General features: G+C 42.5%; 1 protein-coding gene across 2 annotated transcripts in view; it reads left to right on the top strand.

The window, feature by feature from the left end:
* Gclm (Glutamate-cysteine ligase modifier subunit) overlaps positions 1–17,961 on the top strand; it is an 87,412-nt gene that overhangs the window by 4,194 nt on the left and 65,257 nt on the right. For both annotated transcript variants that reach the window (XM_075686636.1, XM_075686628.1), the window contains exons 2-4: positions 2,351–2,416; positions 4,887–4,968; positions 9,215–9,271. In XM_075686636.1, coding sequence (XP_075542751.1) covers positions 2,351–2,416; positions 4,887–4,968; positions 9,215–9,271 — 205 coding nt within the window. The remainder of the gene's footprint in view (positions 1–2,350; positions 2,417–4,886; positions 4,969–9,214; positions 9,272–17,961) is intronic.

Raw genomic sequence — 17,961 nt, 5'->3', positions numbered from 1 at the left:
ACAGTCATCGCATGTAATAAGTTATTGTAATTTATTGTGACCAGCTTTTGTTTTAGTTCCCAATACTTGGAATTAGCCATGACATTGAGGGAGGCTCCATGCAAGCACGATCTGGTTACTTATTAAATAGGCTTACAAGCCTCCAAAGCTCTAGGGACACAGCATACTAATGCATGCTAATGCAGCCAGTGCATACTAATGCATGTGCTGTTGTAGTAGTATTGCGATTTGTGCCTACTAAGAGTAACATCATCAGTATTTGCATTTCTTTTTAGGGAGGGGGCATTGTATGTTTCATTTGGTGTCCATGTCTGGAATTAATGCACTTTCCAAGGGAAGTCAAGCATCCCCTGCTGTCCTTAAAATTATATCAAATATGCTGTAAGCTATCTTTGTCACTGACACTTACTACAAGATATGCACAAAAATAAGACAGCATGGTTATGTAATAAAGGCATGTCGTTGGTAGTGATAAAACCTGTGTTAGCGCATGCAGCACTAAAATTATAGTCCTCACTGTGTGAGAGTCAAACCATTTCCAAATCATGAGGCAGTGTAGCAAGTGTGGAGTACACTCTGGAGTCTATTTCAATCCTGTTCGTCTGCTGTTGAACAGTTTTCTCAGATAAATGTTTTCATCAAAAAAAGAAATTCAGGGAGCAAATTACACTGGCATCATGTCATAGGGCAGGCAGAGTCACGCGAGGTATTGTTCTGGGAACGCTTTGACGTGCAGATAATATTCCAGCTCGTATCAGTATTGAAGTGCGTGAATTCGAAACTGCAGCTGCTGCGTTCCACCCTGTCCATTTTTTTTTCGTCTTTTTTCAACTTTCCAGCAGTGAAGGCCAGGCTGAAAGCTGAAATATTAACGCATTTAAAGATCCATCAAGTGTCAAACTGCATCAGAAAAAGGACCTTCAGAGAGGATTGAAATGGGGAAGGTGCTGGAAGTAGAGATAATACTGTAAGGATGATAGTGATCAGTAACGTACCGGCATTTTAGAAATTGTCCTTCATTGCTTAATTGGTTTTTAAAGGGTCCATTTCTCAGCAGTATTGGGAGAACAGCTGGTTACCTGGCTTCAAGATACTGAGTGTTGTGCTGCTGCTTGTTTTCTCAATGTGACATTTTCATTCAATCTTAGAAGCCACACGGCACTGCTGTCAGCTTAGCTTCTGCTTATGTATATACTGCAGCAGAACTGATAGTTGGGCGAGTTGGTACGAATTCATAGTAAAATATTTAGTAAAATCTTGTTGCCACCGACTGAAAGAAAGCTTTGATAATCAGGTAACAAGACTAGCTTCGGTGGGATTCCCGGAACACATTAGTCAGAGCGGCCAAAAAGGTAATAAAAATAGTAAAGGGTATACAACCCACACATTCAGGGAACAGGCCTAGCACGAACAAAAAACGCCTTGCAGTGGTACCTTACGTACATTATTTTTCCCATGGGCTAAAGAATGTTGCCAGCGGGTATGGCATTGAAGTGGTTTTCAGCGCTCCTAACAAGGTGCAAAAACTGTGCCAAGCTATTTCCAACAAATTAGACAATAGGGTAAAAAAATGTAGCTGCGGTCTAAAAGACGATAAAAAATTCACTAAATGCAGAATAGGTGTTGTGTACCGGCTTCCATTGACCTGTGGCAACATGTACATAGGGCAAACCGGTCGGTGCATAAACACCCGTCTAAAAGAACATGAACGTTCTCTTGGTAAAGAAAATCATTCGCACTTGTCAAACCACTGAAATCTATGCCACTGTGATCCGGTATTTTTTAACACTGACATTTTGTTTTCAGATAAAAATAAACTAACACGTGAAATTGCAGAAGCATTTCATATAAAAAAGTGCGCTGAAAGATGCATAAGCCAACCATCGGTTGTAATCACTGAAAATGAATTCGCTTTTTTAAATACTGGTTGAACCTTCTTAATCTGTTTATCTGTTTCTGTTTTACTGACATGCTCAGCACATGCTCAGCACATGCTCAGCGCTGATAGCTGGGGTATATATGTTCTATATCTTTCCGAAAATAAAATGGTTGTGAGTAAGCGCTCGTGTGTCCCCCCTTCACTGTGTCCTTGTCAATTGTGCGCGCAAAATATTTTACTATGAGCTTATGTATATGTTGGGTTGGTATGCCTGTGGGAATATTTGTAATCTTGCAGTGGTGTGTGTGCGAAACCAGGCTGAACGATTGGAAATTCTTTGCATTTTAGGATTAGTGGGGGTTTTCTCAATACAGATCTGCTGCATTGAGAAGTCCTGCAGAATGCAGTGTCTTTACCTGAAATGTTTCTAAATGTTCTAAAAAAGGTTTTCTTGTGTGTTTGATTTTGCAGCTGATACAAAGCCTGTTACTGGCACTTGTCAAGTGGAAATCGTCGGGCAACGATGTGAATTGTTCTGTAAGTCTGACTGAGATTAAAACATGTGATAAGTCATCTAGCTTCTTCAGTTGCAGTTCTACAGTTTCATGAGCATGTGTCATTGTTGTTGGTATCAAAATTATTTTGCATTTTTGATGGTGACGCATTGTTAAATTTGATTTTATTAAATGGTAAATAGATGGAAATATTTCTATAGGGTATTGTACTGCTATGACACAATCGAAGATACGGGATCTGACACGGTATCGGTTATAGCAAAGTAAATTTTTTATTGCAGGTGCCTCAAAATACATATTCTGGTAACAAAATGTCAAATACAGCTGTCAACCTATTGAGACACCCAATTTCTCAGACCTGCACAATTGTTCTGACTTCCCTGCAGCGCCACCACTTACACCTATAGCACCAATATATAACGGCAATAACTGAAACCTCGGGCACCACACTATGTTTTGGGCATAAACCGTGCGTCGGATGCCTAAGACATGGCAGTCATGAACAAAACTTGCCACCATATCGACTGGCATGAAACCGTAACTTTGGTTGCTCACTTCTGACGAAGCGGTGCTGGTTAGGCTAAGTAGCGCAGCCGGTGGCCATTGCAAGCAGCATGTCACGAATATGTTGAGACTTTTTAAGCAATTGAGCATAAGTTCAGATGCAATGGGCGTAGTAGCCACGGAGTAAGACATTTAGGAGGGGAAACTCCTGTCAGCGTGAGCGAGCACGGGCGACCAGATAAGGTCACAATTGTTGTATGCGCCGACAGGGCCGTATACAGTGGCGGCGCCATTCGGCGCGTCGTAGAAGCCGCAGCGAAAAAAAAAAATGCAGCACCCGGGCAGGCGGCTCCGGCGCGCTCTCAACGGCGGTAATTTCTTTCCAGGCCGCCAGCACGATAACGGCTCCGCGGGCTTGTGACCTTTTCTGGTCACCACAAACAGCGGAGTTTCCACTCCTAAATATTTCTTGCTCCATGGTAGTAGCAAAGTATAGATGCTGTGTGTTCTTCTGTTCACACTCGTAGATGGATATAACGAAGCAATTTTGGTGTCCTATGTGACTTCGTTATAGCAAGGTTCGACTGTGGCAGCAGTGGCCATCTTCTGATTTTAGGGCACTAACATTGCAGTGCTGGTAGTGAAAAATTAGAATAGCGCTTTAGGGCCATCCACTGGAGTGTCAGCAAGTGGACTTCTTTTCATTGTGCAGCACTAGTCACTTTTGGCTGGGATTTTGTGAGGACTGTCCCCCCAGGAAAGGAAAGTGCTTTGTGACCTAGGCATCTTGTGTTCAACACTGGTCGAGTAAGTGATTTTGCTGGAACCATTGTTTCAACAAGAGAACTTATCTTCATCAGAGCCGTGGCGTAGGCACTTGACGGAATAAAGTCCCCTTGTTGAAATGTTGGCTCCAGGAGACATCTCATGCCCGACCACTGTTGATCATTTCAAGTTTCCGTGTTCCTCTGAAACTCTGTTGTGCTTAAATTCTGGGGCACTCCACGAAGTATTAGAGGGACGAAAGTGATGCATTTAATAGAGGTCTTGCTGCACAGTGTGTGTGGTTACAGTTCGCACGAGTCAGGCAGACACCTGGTGTTGCTATCGGTAGGGACTACTGTTAGCTAAGCAGGGGGGGGCCTGGAACTGAGAATTCTTTTCATTACACACTCGTTGGACTTTCCTGAAAAGGCAAGCATGGAGACTTTGCCCCCACAAAGCAGAGACCACATGTTGAAATGTTGCACTGGGCTGAAACTCTGCTGTCGTTTATTTCTCAATTCTCGTGCTCCACTTGGGAAGGTTTAATGGAGTCCTTGCTTATGGTGGTCTAAAGTTGCGAGGTTGGTGGCTGTGATTCTGAACGTAAAGATGCAGGCAGAAAAAAAAAAGGTTTACGCAAAGGCTGACATGTACTAAACTTCTTGGGCGAGTCAAGTCATACTTAAAGCAGTGACCATAGTGTTAGCACGATGAACGCAAGAAAGCCGAAGAACATGTTCTGCTCAGTCATCTTTCTTCTACATCGGGTCCTTTTCAGTATTCCTCTTGTATCAACAGTTTTGTGTGTAGCGTTCATCCCACTGCCTTTCTTGTGTCCATTGTACTAATGCTACAATTATTGCTTTAAATCTGACATGTACAGTATGGTCCACCCTTGCCTAAGGGAACACCTAGTTAGTAATAAAGCCAATGTGTTTGAAGCTCCTTATGAAGAGAGAAAAAGAAGAAAAAGGCTGATAGAGCGCATTAGACTGACAGCTATGCACTAAAATATTGTCTGCATTTTTTTCATGCTGTAATTAAGCTGTAATCTGATGCCAAATACTAATTGTGCTGTACATTAGCTTTTTGTCCCACATAGTGCTTCTACTTGACCTTTATCCTTTATGTTGCTTTTTTCTTTTAGGTTGCCTTATAAAACTGTTACCCAGAATTATTTTTCCTCTGAGCTTGCTTGGTATATATCTTGTCCACATTTTCAGGATGGGAAGGTGCTGAAGTATGCCAACAAAGACCTGCCATGTCGAGTAGCCATAAAAGAACGGTCAACCTTAAAAATCACAGGTGTGCTTGTCCTCTTTTTTTTTTTTTTTTGTAACCCCTTTAAGGGTTACAAAAAAAATAATACTTTAAACAATAAAGGCATATATCTTTTTCCTCTAGATTTATGCAAGGTCTTCAAGTAAGTTTATGAAGCAAAGGTACATGGAAAAAATTGGTGAAAAAAAGATGTGGTTTATTATTGACAATTAATAATACAAAGTAACAAGAGGGGTTTCACTGAACTTGTGTACATACTGTACACACCAACATTAAAGATACTTCTCCCGTTTCAAAACTCCATTCTTTTCCAATGGGGAGTGGTCAGTCCACTGCCACTACCAACGCCATGACGCTGCAATTGCCCTTTACATGAGCCCTTTGCCTGAGCATCGTATTGCATGAGCAAGCCATGCTTTTAAACATTGTGCTTACCATTCAGGTTATAACACTTAATTTGTTGTGAGCAACCTCATAAGCCTATATTTTTTATTTATTCATTTATGCATGCTGCAGCCTAAATCAGGCTATTGCAGGAGTGGGATGAACAACGAACATGCAAACATTTGTAAACAAGCTTGCATGAATTGTTTCTGTGGCCGTGAACGGATGTTTCCTGATAATGAATTCCAAACTTCAATTGTTGATGGAAAAAAGTTGTATTTAAAGGAATCAGTGCGGGCAAAAAAGGTTGAGATATTTAAACCATGGTGACCACTCGTAAATGCGGGTTTGGAAAAAGTGAAATAGTTATCTAGAGAGGAGAGACGACGAGAATTGATTAACATGTCAAGGAATTTTAGGCATTCATGTTTGCGACGCTCTGCAAGTGGAGTGAGACCAAGTAAGGGAAGAGAGTTAGGTGGTGAAGAGTCCTTGTCATATAGCCTACAAACAAAACACACTGCCTTTTCTTGCACTGTTTCTAGTTTTTTGATGTCACAGTGTCTGTATGGATTCCATACAATGCAGCCATATACGAGGATGGGGCAAATGAGGGTTTTAGATGTTAGAAGTTTAGTTTCTTGAGGAGCAAGACGCAGCATATGATGTAAGTAACCTAGCCTTTTAAGGGCCTTGTTACAGATGACATCAATGTGTTTCAACCGTGACAAATTTATGTCCACTGCTGGACGAAGGCCTCTCCCAGCGATCTCCAATTATCCTTGTCTTGCACTAGCTGATTCTGACTTGTGCCTGCAAGCTTCATAATTTCATCACGCCACCTAATTTTAAAGGCTGAAAATTTGTTGCAGTATGATGGCTATAACTTTAAGAATAGCACAGGCCATGTGTCATTCAATTATTCTCCATGGAGCTAGGCTAGAATAAACACTGGCATTTGCTGGTTGTGTTAGTGCGTTCGCATTCTTGGGATACTTCACACACCTTCCGCACATGCCCCAGTGCATTTGCGGTGCAGCTTAATAATGTGTTGGGTTGCTGACCTTGACGAACTCTTGTAAAGTGGGTTAGATTCCGTTCAGCAGCGAAGAAATTTAAGGGATATTTTTAGAGAACCAACCAGGAGTAATTAAAAAGAAAGTGAGAAAAACAGGCAGTAAATTAGATGCAGAGGACGGAAACAAAACAGACCATGGAGATTTCCAAGTACGGCAAGAAAGAAATAGGGAGGGAAAATCTATGTGATAACACAATGGGCAGTCAGTGCCTATCTCTTTGAGGCCCAAGCCGACTGCCAGGGGACAAAAACATACTGAAGCAAATATTCGCAACAGGATATTCAACAAATATTCTGCTGCAGCAAAAGTCGGGAAACGACTCGGCACATTGGAAGGGAATGACAAGATATTCTCCCAGCAAGACCTGTAAGAAATGTCCACTTTTCAGAAGTGCTGTGATTTAAAGTGGATGGAAGCATTAACTGGTCAGCAGTTGAGACAAGCAAGGGATGCTCAGAGTATTGGTATAAAATAAGTGGGAAGGAGATTGATAGAACAGGGCCATAATTTTGTAGTGACAGCTTTTCCCTATGCTAATATGTTTAGATGCTTTTTGGGTACGCACGTGGTCACTGTGAAGCTCATGCAGAGCACTGCTTTGACCAATCACAAACACAAAAAGCACTGAAAGTCACCAGGAAAAGGCATTGCTACAAAATCATGGCCCTGGTTTCATTTCAGGCATAGGGATCACCCCATGCCAACAGTCCCAGCCATGTGCTCGACCATCTCATATTTTATTTTAAGAAATAGAAGATAATTAGTATTACTGGAAAAAAACCTTTATCCAAATTTTTAGGTGAAAAAAATGCTTTGTACGTTTGACAGTGATTTTAATTTCCTCACACTGCTTCAAACCAGGTTGGAGAAAACAAATTGCCATAGATAGAGTATTTCTTTCATTGTCACAAAACTTACATTATTATAGTTGGTAGGCAGCTTCTTATTAGAAAATAGTTAAATAAAAAACTACAATACAGTAGAACCTCGTTCATACATTTTAGAAAGAAACATGAGAAAAAATGGCATACGATCAGAAGTCACTAAATATGAATACTCAACTATAGTTGGCATCTACATAATGCAGAGCGTTGCACGAATCGTTGTTGCATGAGACACTGACATGAGCCGAGCTGGGGGCTCTAGCGACCCCAAAACATGCATTGTTTTAGAGCGCAGCTCTTGGGTGCCTATTCCTGTGGCGAGCATTGGCGTTGGTATAGCCGAGTGAACGAGCACAGCAAAGGATGAAAGAGCAAACGCGGAGTTCAGCAGGGGAGAAAAGTAGAGCAGGAGCGTGCAACGGAACCATGAGGCGGAAAACAGAGGAGGAAGGTATGGCAGAAGTGTGTGAAGAAATGTATAGTACACTGTCGATGGCTGCGAGATGATCATCTGGAAGGTCTGTCTGCACTGGCTGCTGTGAATTGCGCCCTCACGTCGCTCATGTGCTACCTCTGTCTCCAGAATAGCGAGGCAGTTGCACCATACTCCGCTCCATTTGCAACATGCCACACAAGACAGATTGTCCGCGCCATCGAATATATTGTGAAATTAAAACTCGTATAGAGCTCTCTCAAATTTCGCATTAGGGCGTATCGTAATCATCGGTGAATTTTTTTTGGCTTCGGCAAGCTTACGTTTGCACTCATCAAATTTGGCCTGGGTCAGGAGCTTCTTTAGAGCGGGGGCATTTTGTCGGAAAGCTTTACATGCCCACTCAGTGTGATTCATTGCGGTACAAGACCTGGACGTCCGCACTTCGAGCTGGTAGGGCCTAAGCCACTCAAGACAGACGTTGTTTTTGTCCTATTGCATGCTGTTTTGAGACTGCCACTGGAAATATAAACGAAATATAAACATAAGATGCCAAGTGCATGCCACCATAGTTGGCTCTGCTTAAATAAAAGCGCACCATTTGCTAATTTAAGGTGAAATTTGAGGAATTCTTTAGGAAAACTGAAGTAGTTGTCTACAATGAAAACTGTTATTTATCCTCTGGTGGTACAGCAAAGGTTATGACTGCATTATGCACCTGAATAGACGCAGCCATCCAGTTTTCTTTGCGTGTTCAGCTTCACTGGAAAGCTCCATGTGAAGGTTGTTGTTAGCTCTGTTACAAATATTGGCACACCTACGTTTCTTGCTGGATTAGTGCACACAATGTCAGAATCCAGCTTTCTCTCGCTTTGTTCAGTTCTGGTTTGTGAGCTTAGAACTGGTATGCCGTGAAATTTTAAACCTAGAAAAGGTTTAAAGCTCATTCATGCTCTGCCTTCTTTTGTTTTGTCCACATTCTTCAGTGTGTACAGGGGTGTGCAGGGGCAGTTTCATTAAAACTTTGCCAATAGTGAGTGAGGCAGGTGTACTTACTGGCAAGTCCCGTAAAGTATGTGTGGAGAAGACCTGAAGCCGCTAATTAAATAATTACAAGTAGTAAGGAACCTTGTAAGCATGGGTGGATGCTTTTAAGGTGAAAATAACCTTTGGTAATGTTCGAACTTGGGTCGACTGGGTGTTCTGTACTCAGGATAAAGTGCCACTACAGCTGACGGAGAGTAAACTTCTGCAGACTTCAGTGATCTCCAACGAAACCCCAGAATTGGCTAAATATTGTTTTTGGAAATCCTTGAGGACCTTCATGTGTGCACTTTCAACAGACAGTGCTCTTCATACTTGCCCTGATCTACAAAAGGGCTCTTCTTTTATTAAATATAGCTGGGCTTTCAAGGCACAGTTCACATTTTTTCACGTTTGGCACAAAAGTGCTCTGCTGCTTCTTACATGAATTGGTATTTCTTTTTCAGTGAAGGTCTTCCTAAGTGGCTTCAACGCTGTAGCCTTGGAATCTGCTACACATAAAGGTATTGTTCTAAAAATTCGAGATGAAAATATACATAACAGTTTATTGCTGCCATCCTTGTGAGGGTAATTGGTTGTTCTAAAAATGTTTGATCAGTCGTTTTTTGTTAGAATAACAGAACTCTCTATTTAATTTTTATTTACAGTATTTATTTTTACATACTACATCCTTGTTTAGGGCTGTGGCAGCAGTGGGGAATTATGCAGTTGCACAGCATACAAACGATACAAATTTACACAGCACTGCAGAGGAAAACATAAACAAAAAAAGGTCACTCACACTCAAAGTTCGAGCAAGGAATTGCCCAGCAGAAGAGAACGAATGGCCTATTGTGAAACAACCATGACAGTTGCTGCAGTTGATGTACGCGTGTTGTTCCAATGTACAGGCGTTGTAGGCAAGGCAAAGAATTGCAATTTTAATGGCAATGTACACAGTGATCCTTTATGAAAGGGGACATGTGAGCGTATGGCCTGTGCTCTATGATGGCTATCTATTGGTGGCCAGAGTAACCAGACACGGCTGATAGACAAGCGCTTGCTGGACTCCCTCCCCTGCTAGACGGATGCGCAAAAGGTGGAGCCTGCAGCACAGCGTGTGCTGCTAGAAAACCATGCTTGGTGCGCGAGCACACTGGAAATGTGGAAGTGCCAAAATATGCTGCCCAGTAGTTATTAAGTAAAATAAAACCTCGATAATACGTGGTTGGCAAGGAACGTGGATCCAGGTACACACTAAGCAGTGTACTAATTAACCGATAATGTCAGATGGAGCGGCTGTAGACTTACTGGCCAGAAAAGAACTACGTCTTCATTCTCACTCAAGCACACGAAGACAAGTTTTGTTTGCAAGCAAGCAGAAAAAAATATCTCTGATTTTCACTTGTTGCCTGGAGGCCTCGCAGTGACAACTACATCCTCAAACTCCGCAAGGCCACCAGCTAGTTTCTGCTCAGCAGGCCCCATTTCTCTGCAAACACCCTCATGATGGTCAACGCATGCACCACGTCGGATGTGGAAGGGCCATCATCCGCTTCCACATTGTTGGCGTGGACGACGTGAAAGCGCCAGAGGCTATGGGAGCAGGAAACGCATCATGGCCACCATGTTTTGACGTCACTATTGGTGGCAACTGCAGTCCATGAAAAGTTGTGTGTGCGTGCTGCAATTTCCCTTTCTATGGTCTGCACACATCATTTTGCTGACTTTGTAGTTAAGTGCCAAAACAAACAAAGAAAATACTAGACACTAACCATTTGGCATGTCGTAAGTGACTATGGCTTAAGCGGTCAGCCAATACATAGTTTAGTGGTGGCAGTGGGGGGGATTCATTGCTGCTGTAGTTCAATCGGAATTACTTATTAAGTGGGTACATATTAACGAGGTTTTACTGCACTCCTAGCATATCTTTTTGCAGCATGCAACTCTGGCTTTCTACTTCCCCGCATAGCATGAATAAACCTCACTTGATTTGAAGCAGTTTAGGAGAGAATGATGCACTCTCAACAAACATTGGAGGTGGTAATTAAGCTAATCTTTTAATTCTTGAAATAGTTATTTACTGTATTTATTCATATAGTGGTGGCATTACTTAATTGATTAATTAATTAGTTATTACTAGATAACTGTATAATTCACTTTAATTAGCCATATGATTTGCATAAACATCAAATTATTCATTTATTTGTAGTTGAATTATTTAAAAAATTCATGATTTCAAAAACCAATAAACCGGCCAAATAATCTTAAGTACCCTTATTTGCTCTTGATTGGGGTAAATAATTTAACCTGAAATAATTTTAACTTGTCTCACTATTCTCAATTACCCTCAATTAATTGTTCTTATGCTTAAATAATGTCATTGCAATCAATCTCCATTAGGTTTCTCTACTTGTCGTTAGTCTTAAGGAGTCTTATTTAGTGCGAATTTCATCATAATTCATGTTATTTATATTTTATTAACCTTAATTACTCATCAGTACTTCCTATATACGAGTATAGTCATAATAGTAAATCTTAGTAGTCATACGTAGTCGTAAGGCATTCTCATATATACCTCCACAGGACTGCATAGATACCTGTAGTGCGTGTCATGTGACATATTACAGACGGGCAGACAGATTTCGGAGGGAAGTAACCCTAGTATGCTTATGCAATAAAATATGCTGGGAGTACCTAATTATTACCGGGCATATGTTAACACGTCCGCGTTTCCAGTGCCCTTGCATACCAAGTGTGATTTACTAGGAGCAGACGCTGCATTGCAGGCCCTGCTCCTCGCGCAGCAGTCGTGCAGGGGAGGGAGTCTAGCTAAATCCAGCAGGCGCTTGCTTATCGGCCGTGTCTGGTGATTCTGGCCACCAATAGATGACGCCAAAATCAGACGTGCTTCCCCTTGCTAGTGCTCTAAACTGCCGCCACAGAGCACAGGCCACGAGCTCATGTATACCCTTTCATAAAGGACCGCCATGTGCACTGTGTACCAATGTAAAAAGGGAGCACTTGACCTGTGTTCACATGACAATTCCTGCAATCACACAAGTTCAAGCCTTAGTTTGCACTATCTGAAACACCGTTCTTGTGATGAGAATGTGCCTTGGGGCACTATTCTAACTTCAGAGTGAGGGCCAGGAAAACCATGGCCGTTGAGTGCAAATCTGGTGTACCCTTTCATGTCTGTGCAACATGAGAGTGACACTGTCAAATTTTAACAGGCTTCATATTTCTTTATGTGTTTGAAGGAGCACTGAGACATATATTCCAAGTTGTAGAAACTTGGTTATGTTATATGCTTCTCACATGTGAATGGATGACCATGAGCATGTATGAAGATTTGGAAACAGTCATACGGTCGAGCCTCCTTATAGTGAATCTACATCTGGCACAAAAATGCCTTCGTTATATCCAGTATTCATCTTAAAGAATATATTCATTACACACTGATATTGGCAAAAAAGCATTTTATGTTTACTTCGTTACATCTGATATTTTGTCATATCTGTCTTTGTTCTGTCGAGGTTCGGCTTTTTTATTTGATATTATAATTGGTCTCAAAATGTCGCAACTGGTCTTGTCACCATTATTGTGATGTTATGGCGTAGAGCAAAATTTACTGACCTTGTGTAGCAATAAGGTTACGGATGATGACATTTCTCTTAATAAAATGAACGATAGTACTGCACACCCTTCTCTTGGCTGCACTCGCATGGGGCAACCGCAGCAAACACAGAAACGCAACGAGCCAGTGTGTCGTGACGTCATGACACATCCACTTGCTGGGTACCAAAACTTGTTCATAGAAACTAGTAATACAGTAAATTATTTAGGGTGCTCTGGTGCTTACTAGTATTTGTTCTAGAGCTTGAAGGGTCTTGACCTTCATTCGAGGGGGGGCGTGGCTCTCGAAATTAACTTCCTTATTTCTTCATGAATGTTGAAAAAAATTGGCAGAGGAAGTAGTAATGTTTCTGTGATGTTATCGTAGAAATTTCAAGGTTATATCTGAACAACTTCATTAGTTTCAAATTTTTTCTTCTTATGGGGTTGTCCCAAGACTGAATGACTTACAATATTTGATAAGACTCATTCAAAACACTATGCATTTCAAAATGAATGGCTGAGTGTGTGACATCTTTAGATTTTTTTTATTTACAACATGATTTTTTAGTTCTCATTGTTTATCAGGTGACTGTACAACAGGCATCTAGACTGTGAACAACTAGTTGAATCATTAATTCAGAAAAAGTTTTACTGGAAAAGCAAGAATTTCACGCCCTGGACTGCACTTCAATGAACACAGTAATAAATACAGAATTGAAATGGACCAAGCAGCCGCGAAGAAATCAGCAGGAGGCAACAAAACTGGGTTTGAGAAAGTGGCTTTCAAAGTTGTGCCGTTGATATTAAGTTATCAAAAGGCACCAGGGCTGTAGTGATTGATGTCCTATCAATGCAGAGCTTGTGGAGTGTTTTGCCTTTAATCTGAAAGGCTTCTCTTGCCTTTTCTTCCCCCAAGACATCAGTTAATTTCCTTTCCCTTTATCCTCCGCTAGCTTCAACACTAGTTAAGGAGGGAAGGTGTTTAAGGTCCGAAGTCGGTGTCCCTCGATTATTTGAGCGCACGGTGGCAGCGCTAAAGAAGAGCCGTTGTCCGGTAAAGAGGTGCTTTATTCAAATGACAAGGCATCTGTCCAAGTCCGAGCCCAAAACTCCGCTCTCCCCTACACAGCCAAAACATGACTTTTTAAACCCTTAGTTGCACAAAAGAGTCGCAAACCAGCCAATCGCACATGCAAGTTCACACCATTGGATCCAATAGCACAACAACCTTCGTGTGCCGCACACAGCATTGGTGGAAACAGTGGCACACTTTACAACACGCCAGGGGATAGGTTTGCTCAAAGATACGTGTCATCTCCCTCTTCCCTATGTTAGGCTCCGAGTATCAGCCTTGATGTCCTCCCCTTTTCTGCTGCAAGTGGCTGCCACGCAAGCTGCGAGAATGTTTCCACGAAACCACGGCTTATTGACGGCAAGTCTGCCAGACAGTAGGCTGCCCTGCCAGTACTAAGAAAACTAGGTCCCCCGTGCAGCTGTGGGCCGGTTCACTCGAAATTCAAACACCCGTAATTGGGAACCGATGGCGATCGCGCACAAAAGCATCCATCGGTCATAGCCGGCTAAGTGGTCATAAAAATGCCACCGTTTTCACAAGGCAGTCGCGGAAGGCGGGCATGGATGCCAAACATTGACACTCAAACCGGATGGGCAGTCACGTCGCCCAATATTCATGACTACGCTTCCACGTCTGGCAGCAAGGCCCACAAACAAAGTGCAGTCGTGACTGAGAAGGTCGACGGGACATGTGGGAAGCGCATGAGCATTAGCAGTGGCGATGACGTCAAGCACCCCCTACCTTTTATCTTCATGCCCGTCTCCCCGAACGCTCCCCTTCAGCTCGGACCGTCTTCCCTTTTGTTCTGAGCGAGTGTGCAGATTTGGCGCCTCTTCTACAGCGGGGTCTCCCATGTCCCCTCTTCGTGGAACCCACCTGCGTCCTTCGTTTCCGGTTATTGGCCGATACAGCAGCGTGTGAAATCGTCCTGTGCTTTGCTGTAGTACTCGCATAAACTGGGCCACACAACAGCTAGACCAACTCCCTAACCTCAAACTGTCTACACACTTCTCCACTGCTCTGTGAAAAGCATGTTGGCCAGGTTTCAGACCAAATGTTGAACAATATCCCACAAAAGCACAGTGGGTCCCAGAATTGTGTTTGCATACTGCCTTGCTGACGGCTGTTTCTACTGGAGCAGGGAGGCTTGCTCCTTAGCATCACTCACTTAATGTCTCTGTCACATTCATTAGCACATGTTTGTCTTTTTGCAGCAATGACCAAATGGCTAAACAAAGACTTTCAGCAGCATTTTGAATTTTGTTTCCCGGGCAACAACTGAGAAGCTGACTGCATGTGAAAAAGGCACTGGTACATGGGCAGAAATGCAGCTGAAACATGCATGCCTTGCAAGCCAGCACTTATGTTGAGATTTACCCTGTGTTATTGCAGCCTAATTTTCGCACCAGCTACCATATTTTGAGAACATTGTATGTTACAAACGTTTTCTCCTTTGAACCTTGTGAGGGCCTGGAGAGCTTATAGAATGTAGTGTAAGGTTTGTTGAATATTGTGAGCATAGGTAAATGTGACATTCTTGGTGCCCCCTCCCCTAATTATCGCTTTCATTTTTCTTAGCAACTTCACATCAGACACACACTTTGGGTGTTAACAAATTGAAATAATTAAGCTAAGAAAGCTAGGAGGTCCCAACCTGCACTGTAGCTCATGAAACCGTGACCAATAAAAACACATGAAGAAATAGAATAAATGCCCGATGTGCAAAATGCTTATCTGTGGTTTCGGAGAGTTCATGCGTGATGTGTTCGATTGCCTTATCCGGAGAGCCGACGGGCAAAATGCTTAGCTGCGAATACGAGGAGTCTGTGCACAATGTGCTGGGTTGCCGAATCTGAGGGGCGTTGTGTGAAATGCTTAACTGTGGGTCTGAGAAGTTTGCGCACAATGTGCTTGATCGCCGAGTTCGAGGAGCCAATGTGCGAAATGCTTAATTGTGGGTCTAAAGAGTATATGCACAATGTTCTTGATCACTGAGTCCTATGCGCTAAATTCCTAGCCGCAGGTCTAAAGAGTATGCGCACGATGTGCTTGGTCATGGCACCAATGCTTGAAAGGCTTATCCATGTCACCGAGGACTCCATGCGTGAATTGCTTCGTCGCGAAGTCCATGTCACCAATGCTCGGAATGCTTAGCCATGTGTCTGAGAGGTCCAGTGATGGAGGGGTCAGCCGCACTTCCGCGGTGTCCACGTCACGCTCATTTTGACACTCAACATCATGGAAGTCGAGTGCAAAGAGCTTGTGTGCCTGCTCTTTGCATCTCGCGCGATCGAGCTCGCAAAGTACAAAGAGCAGACGATGTTTGTATGGAGCGTGCGCTGGACTGGACTCGCTTGGTGGGCATGGCCAATCGGAAACTCTAGAATGACGTTCACTCATTTGCTTTTTGTGCACTTGTTTCTGAATGGAAGAGGTAGCCAAAGTGGCAAATTTGAAGACAAAGAAATGCGCTTTCCAATGAGACTAAAATAGCAGCGTTCGGTTGCAACCACGACCTACAGTACTATACTGACCTTCTCAGCGAGCAGAATGCCAGCACACCTGTACTAGCTCATATTTCTGCTACTACGACCTTTATGGCACTTCCAGTTACCTCACCTGCACCACACTTTTGCTGCCGTCTGCTCTCGCCAAGCCTTGATGTTTTGCGTGGGTATGCATTTTGCACGACAAAGAAAATGAGCAAAAGTGCATAGATTCCGTAAAATCAACGTTAATGCCACACTGCTGCATGCCTTTAAGTAAATCACAGCAAAGCAAGATGCCTGGCATAAACTTTTTATTGAGTTCCCGGTTTACGCATGTGTGCGAAAAAGATGGATGATGTTTCTAGAAAAGGTGAGGATGCCCTAGTGTTATGTGGTGTGCCAAAGATGCAGCTACATGCATTAAATTGTTATATGTACGTGCTCTGATTAACGAGATGTACCCATACATTTATTTTAACTTGGAGGCATTTCCTGAATTAATTCGCCGTCGGTGTAAATTTTCCATTGTGAGCATGCGAGGCAAGGCTTACACAAAATATTTTTGCAACAAACATTCACGCAAATATGTTGTTCTGCAGAAAAAAACAACTGTATTACTGTTGGCGGTTTATCGCGTACGTTTTCATTATTTATTTGTCTTAACAATGAAGTTCAGATTGGAAGCATATCGCCTTTACTTCACTTGAGATAGTTCTGGGCCAGAATCTAACATAAAGACTGAAGGTGATGCACTGCTTTCAATACTTCTATCCTTTGTACTATAGGTGCACATGCGGCGCCTGTTGTACCAGAAGCAAGCCGCATGTAATCAGCAAGAAGAAAGTGGAATGAGGTCTAAACACATACATTATACAGCCGAATTTTTATGCAGTAAATGAATGGTCCTTGGTCATATACGTTACCCGTGTTGCAGAGCCTGTGACAGAACAATAAGTCATCATCCTGTACAAACAGATCTACCACTAACCTTCAATGAGAGTTTAGAAGATTACGAAGTTGACGGTGCCTAGACTCTGATGCCGGGCCTTTGAATTTTATTGTTTAATTTCTTGAACAGTACAATGAACCTTAAACATTTTCCAGGGTGCAACCTAATTGTTAAAGGTTCACAAACAAATCTAGCAGCATGAAAAAAAAAAAAAAAGAACACTAGTTTTATATAGTAAGAGCTGCAAAAGAAGATATAGCGATATTTCAGTGGAACATGGAAAGCTATAGATAGAGGACCCACGCTCTACCGTCGTAGCTGCGACTGCGGGGATCATTTTAACTTGGAAAGGCGGGCTGATGTACGTACCCGAGGTAGACGCTAAAGCTTATGAGCTATTTCCATGTTAAAAAAACAATAATAATAAAAAAAAAACATTTGAACTGCCCTCCAAGCAACTGCTCGAAATACTAATTACACAGGAAGGCTCTACTGAAGGCCACATAATAAGATTTGCTAAGCTCGTGTATGATAAATAATCTCATTTCTTACTTGCACCGCCAACAAAACAAACAAATAAATGTGCACAATATTTGCGAAAGAACCAATGAGTGCATCAGCTTTGGTTCAGTTGCTTTTGTAAATAAATGCTTTGAAATGTTGTCTGAAGTGGAGATAAATATTCTCATTATTACAAACATTACAATAAATCAAAGTATGCCTAAATTTAAGCACATTAAGCGAGTGAAGCAATTGTACAGCACGCCTGCATGTGCTGAAACCATTGACCTATCGAAGCATGGGAGGGGTAACTCGAGCTTAGTGGCGACGTCTGGAACAAGAATTGGCGCAGGCGGCTCCGTAGAGTGCCACCAACTGGGCAGGTCAATATACACAGTAGGTCGTGGTTGCAACCATGGAGGAAGGAAAAACTAAGGAGAGTCCTGATGTCACTCATTGTGAAGATCAGTGACGCCAGAAGTTGGCGTTACTTCACCATCTTGTCGGGACAGATTCTCCTCTCTTGTTGACATTTTTCGCCTTTGGTGCGTAACCACGTTGGGCTTTGCGAACGTGTGC

Source organism: Dermacentor variabilis, chromosome 1, assembly GCF_050947875.1.
Source record: "Dermacentor variabilis isolate Ectoservices chromosome 1, ASM5094787v1, whole genome shotgun sequence".
Taxonomy (NCBI): domain Eukaryota; kingdom Metazoa; phylum Arthropoda; class Arachnida; order Ixodida; family Ixodidae; genus Dermacentor; species Dermacentor variabilis.
The sequence above is the reverse complement of the archived record's forward strand: the minus strand, read 5'-3'. Positions and strand labels throughout refer to the sequence as shown.